Here is a 5,992-nt window from a genome sequence, read left to right on the forward strand (position 1 = left end):
CTCCCTGAACCCGACCCTGCCACGGGTGGTATGCGGCCAAGGCTGTATGGCCCAGTGCACTACAGGCTCATGTCATGGCACGCAGGGAAAGATGCGGAGGAGCGGTACGGCCACAGACTGGCGAGAACTTGATCCGTGAGCGCACCTGCTGTTGTGCTTAGTTGAAGAATGTCAGCTATGTGGGAGAGAGGAGAGAGAGAGAGAGAGAGGCAGAGACAGAGCGAGAGAGAGGAAGAAATTGATTGGGGGATAGAGAGAGAAGTGTTAACCCCAGATGTCAGTCGGTCAGTTGGCCGGTTATATCCAACGCCTCGGCAACTTCTCTCTCTACCATGGCTGAAAAACATAACCCACCCCACCACAGACACAGGTAACTACTTTTTATACCTGCATTCTCTTCTTCTCTCTCTGTCAACCTTACATTGAGCCTGGATCTGTAGGGCCTTCTCTTATTCTCTCTCTGTCAACCTTACATTGAGCCTGGATCTGTAGGGCCTTCTCTTCTTCTCTCTCTGTCAACCTTATATTGAGCCTGGATCCGTAGGGCCTCTTCTTCTCTCTTTCAACCTTACATTGAGCCTGGATCTGTAGGGCCTTCTCTTCTTCTCTCTCTGTCAACCTTATATTGAGCCTGGATCTGTAGGGCCTTCTCTTCTTCTCTCTCTGTCAACCTTACATTGAGCCTGGATCTGTAGGGCCTTCTCTTCTTCTCTCTCTGTCAACCTTACATTGAGCCTGGATCTGTTGGGCCTTCCCTTCTTCTCTCTCTGTCAACCTTATATTGAGCCTGGATCTGTAGGGCCTTCTCTTATTCTCTCTCTGTCAACCTTACATTGAGCCTGGATCTGTTGGGCCTTCCCTTCTTCTCTCTTTCAACCTTATATTGAGCCTGGATCTGTAGGGCCTTCTCTTATTCTCTCTCTGTCAACCTTACATTGAGCCTGGATCTGTTGGGCCTTCCCTTCTTCTCTCTTTCAACCTTATATTGAGCCTGGATCTGTAGGGCCTGCTCTTCTTCTCTCTCTGTCAACCTTGCATTGAGCCTGGAGCTGTAGGTCTATGAGTTTTGATAGCTTACAATGCCAAAACTGTAGCATATAGTGTCTGTAGGTTTATATAGTATCTATATTGTGTCTGTAGGTATATAAAGTGTATATAGGTCTATATAGTGTCTATAGGTCTATATAATGTCTATAGGTCTATATAGTGTCTATATGGTGTCTATAGGTCTATATAGTGTCTATATGGTGTCTATAGGTCTATATAGTGTCTATAGGTCTATATAGTGTCTATAGGTCTATATAGTGTCTATAGGTCTATATAGTGTCTATAGGTCTATATAGTGTCTATAGGTCTATATAGTGTCTATAGGTCTATATAATGTCTATAGGTCTATATAATGTCTATAGGTCTATATAGTGTCTATAGGTCTATATAATGTCTATAGGTCTATATAATGTCTATAGGTCTATATAGTGTCTATATGGTGTCTATAGGTCTATATAGTTTCTGTAGGTCTATATAGGGTCTACATGGTGTCTACATGGTGTTTATATTGTGTCTGTTGGTCTATATAGTGTCTATAGGTCTATATGGCGTCTATATAGTGTCTATAGGTCTATATGGCGTCTATATAGTGTCTGTAGGTCCTTATAGTGTCTATATAGTGTATGTAGGTCTATATAGTGTCTGTATGTCTATATAGTGTATGTAGGTCTATATAGTGTCTGTATGTCTATATAGTCTGTATAGTGTCTATAGGTCTATATAGTGTCTATATAGTGTCTGTAGGTCTATATAGTGTCTATATTGTGTCTGTAGGTCTATATAGTGTCTGTAGGTATATATAGTGTCTATATAGTGTCTATATTGTGTCTGTAGGTCTATATAGTCTGTATAGTGTCTATATAGTGTCTATATGTCTATATAGTGTCTATAGGTCTATATAGTGTCTATATAGTGTCTGTAGGTCTATATAGTGTCTATATAGTGTCTATATAGTGTCTATATGTCTATATAGTGTCTATAGGTCTATATAGTGTCTATATAGTGTCTATAGGTCTATATAGTGTCTATATAGTGTCTATATAGTGTCTATAGGTCTATATAGTGTCTGTAGGTCTATATAGTGTCTATATAGTGTCTATAGGTCTATATAGTGTCTATAGGTCTATATAGTGTCTATAGGTCTATATAGTGTCTGTATGTCTATATAGTCTATATAGTGTCTATATAGTGTCTATAGGTCTATATAGTGTCTATATAGTGTCTATAGGTCTATATAGTGTCTATATAGTGTCTATAGGTCTATATAGTGTCTATATAGTGTCTATATAGTGTCTATAGGTCTATATAGTGTCTATAGGTCTATATAGTGTCTATATAGTGTCTATATAGTGTCTATATAGTGTCTATAGGTCTATATAGTGTCTATAGGTCTATATAGTGTCTATAGGTCTATATAGTGTCTATAGGTCTATATAGTGTCTATATAGTGTCTATAGGTCTATATAGTGTCTATATAGTGTCTATATAGTGTCTATAGGTCTATATAGTGTCTATAGGTCTATATAGTGTCTATATAGTGTCTATATAGTGTCTATATAGTGTCTATAGGTCTATATAGTGTCTATAGGTCTATATAGTGTCTATAGGTCTATATTGTTTCTGTAGGTCTATATAGTGTCTATAGGTCTATATAGTGTCTATATAGTGTCTATATAGTGTCTATAGGTCTATATAGTGTCTATAGGTCTATATTGTTTCTGTAGGTCTATATAGTGTCTATAGGTCTATATAGTGTCTATAGGTCTATATAGTGTCTATAGGTCTATATAGTGTCTATAGGTCTATATAGTGTCTATATAGTGTCTATATAGTGTCTATAGGTCTATATAGTGTCTATAGGTCTATATTGTTTCTGTAGGTCTATATAGTGTCTATAGGTCTATATAGTGTCTATATAGTGTCTATAGGTCTATATAGTGTCTGTAGGTCTATATAGTGTCTATATAGTGTCTATAGGTCTATATAGTGTCTGTAGGTCTATATAGTGTCTATATAGTGTCTATAGGTCTATATAGTGTCTGTAGGTCTATATAGTGTCTATATAGTGTCTATATAGTGTCTATAGGTCTATATTGTTTCTGTAGGTCTATATAGTGTCTATAGGTCTATATAGTGTCTATATAGTGTCTATAGGTCTATATAGTGTCTATATAGTGTCTATAGGTCTATATAGTGTCTATAGGTCTATATAGTGTCTATAGGTCTATATAGTGTCTGTATGTCTATATAGTCTGTATAGTGTCTATAGGTCTATGTAGTGTCTATATAGTGTCTGTAGGTCTATATAGTGTCTACATAGTGTCTGTATAGTGTCTATAGGTCTATGTAGTGTCTATATAGTGTCTGTAGGTCTATATAGTGTCTACATAGTGTCTATATAGTGTATGTAGGTCTATATAGTGTCTATAAAGTGTCTGTAGGTCCTTATAGTGTCTATAGGTCTATATAGTGTTTGTAGGTATATATAGTGTCTATATAGTGTATGTAGGTCTATATAGTGTGTATAGGTCTATATAGTGTCTATATAGTGTGTATAGGTCTATATAGTGTCTATAGGTCTATATAGTGTGTATAGGTCTATATAGTGTCTATAGGTCTATATAGTGTCTATAGGTCTATATGGTGTGTATAGGTCTATATAGTGTCTATATAGTGTGTATAGGTCTATATAGTGTCTATAGGTCTATATAGTGTGTATAGGTCTATATAGTGTCTATAGGTCTATATAGTGTCTATAGGTCTATATAGTGTCTATAGGTCTATATAGTGTCTGTAGGTATATCTAGTGTCTATATAGAGTATATAGGTCTATATAGTGTCTATAGGTCTATATAGTGTCTATAGGTCTATATAGTGTCTGTAGGTCTATACAGTGTCTGTAGGTCTATATAGTGTCTATAGGTCTATATAGTGTATGTAGGTCTATATTGTGTCCATAGGTCTATATAGTGTCTATAGGTCTATATAGTGTCTATAGGTCTATATAGTGTCTATAGGTCTATATAGTGTCTATAGGTCTATATAGTGTCTGTAGGTATATCTAGTGTCTATATAGAGTATATAGGTCTATATAGTGTCTATAGGTCTATATAGTGTCTATAGGTCTATATAGTGTCTGTAGGTCTATACAGTGTCTGTAGGTCTATATAGTGTCTATAGGTCTATATAGTGTATGTAGGTCTATATTGTGTCCATAGGTCTATATAGTGTCTATAGGTCTATATTGTGTCTGTAGGTCTATATAGTGTCTATATAGTGTCTATAGGTCTATATAGTGTCTATAGGTCTATATAGTGTCTATAGGTCTATATAGTGTCTGTATGTCTATATAGTCTGTATAGTGTCTATAGGTCTATGTAGTGTCTATATAGTGTCTGTAGGTCTATATAGTGTCTACATAGTGTCTGTATAGTGTCTATAGGTCTATGTAGTGTCTATATAGTGTCTGTAGGTCTATATAGTGTCTACATAGTGTCTATATAGTGTATGTAGGTCTATATAGTGTCTATAAAGTGTCTATAGGTCTATATAGTGTATGTAGGTCTATATAGTGTCTATAAAGTGTCTGTAGGTCCTTATAGTGTCTATAGGTCTATATAGTGTATGTAGGTCTATATAGTGTCTATATAGTGTTTGTAGGTATATATAGTGTCTATATAGTGTATGTAGGTCTATATAGTGTCTATATAGTGTCTATAGGTCTATATAGTGTGTATAGGTCTATATAGTGTCTATAGGTCTATATAGTGTGTATAGGTCTATATAGTGTCTATAGGTCTATATAGTGTCTATAGGTCTATATAGTGTCTGTAGGTATATCTAGTGTCTATATAGAGTATATAGGTCTATATAGTGTCTATAGGTCTATATAGTGTCTGTAGGTATATCTAGTGTCTATATAGAGTATATAGGTCTATATAGTGTCTATAGGTCTATATAGTGTCTATAGGTCTATATAGTGTCTGTAGGTCTATACAGTGTCTGTAGGTCTATATAGTGTCTATAGGTCTATATAGTGTATGTAGGTCTATATTGTGTCCATAGGTCTATATAGTGTCTATAGGTCTATATAGTGTCTATAGGTCTATATAGTGTCTATAGGTCTATATAGTGTCTATAGGTCTATATAGTGTCTGTAGGTATATCTAGTGTCTATATAGAGTATATAGGTCTATATAGTGTCTATAGGTCTATATAGTGTCTATAGGTCTATATAGTGTCTGTAGGTCTATACAGTGTCTGTAGGTCTATATAGTGTCTATAGGTCTATATAGTGTATGTAGGTCTATATTGTGTCCATAGGTCTATATTGTGTATGTAGGTCTATATAGTGTCTATAAAGTGTCTGTAGGTCTATATAGTGTATGTACAGTGCCTTGCGAAAGTATTCGGCCCCCTTGAACTTTGTGACCTTTTGCCACATTTCAGGCTTCAAACATAAAGATATAAAACTGTATTTTTTTGTGAAGAATCAACAACAAGTGGGACACAATCATGAAGTGGAACGACATTTATTGGATATTTCAAACTTTTTTAACAAATCAAAAACTGAAAAATTGGGCGTGCAAAATTATTCAGCCCCTTCACTTTCAGTGCAGCAAACTCTCTCCAGAAGTTCAGTAAGGATCTCTGAATGATCCAATGTTGACCTAAATGACTAATGATGATAAATACAATCCACCTGTGTGTAATCAAGTCTCCGTATAAATGCACCTGCACTGTGATAGTCTCAGAGGTCCGTTAAAAGCGCAGAGAGCATCATGAAGAACAAGGAACACACCAGGCAGGCGTAGACTCAGGTTTTCTGGGTCTCCGTGTTTTTGGTTGGTGTAATGGTTGTCGTCGGGAGAAATAAAGGACCAAGGTGCAGCGTGGGTAAGTATTCATTGTAATTTAATAAAGAATGAAACACTGAAACAAAAAA

General features: G+C 35.7%; 1 protein-coding gene across 3 annotated transcripts in view; it reads left to right on the forward strand.

Annotated features, from left to right (window-relative positions):
* Positions 1 to 203: 203 nt before the first annotated feature.
* LOC118948714 (aminoacyl tRNA synthase complex-interacting multifunctional protein 1) overlaps positions 204 to 5,992 on the forward strand; it is a 40,231-nt gene continuing 34,442 nt past the window's right edge. The window contains exon 1 of one of the 3 annotated variants that reach the window (XM_090183232.1): positions 204 to 370. In XM_090183232.1, coding sequence (XP_090039358.1) covers positions 333 to 370 — 38 coding nt within the window. In that variant the 5' untranslated portion in view covers positions 204 to 332. The remainder of the gene's footprint in view (positions 371 to 5,992) is intronic. The other 2 variants (XM_090183231.1, XM_090183233.1) reach the window with 2 other exon arrangements.

The sequence above is a fragment of the Oncorhynchus mykiss genome, chromosome 9 (assembly GCF_057628025.1).
Source record: "Oncorhynchus mykiss isolate SJ-2025 chromosome 9, ASM5762802v1, whole genome shotgun sequence".
Taxonomy (NCBI): domain Eukaryota; kingdom Metazoa; phylum Chordata; class Actinopteri; order Salmoniformes; family Salmonidae; genus Oncorhynchus; species Oncorhynchus mykiss.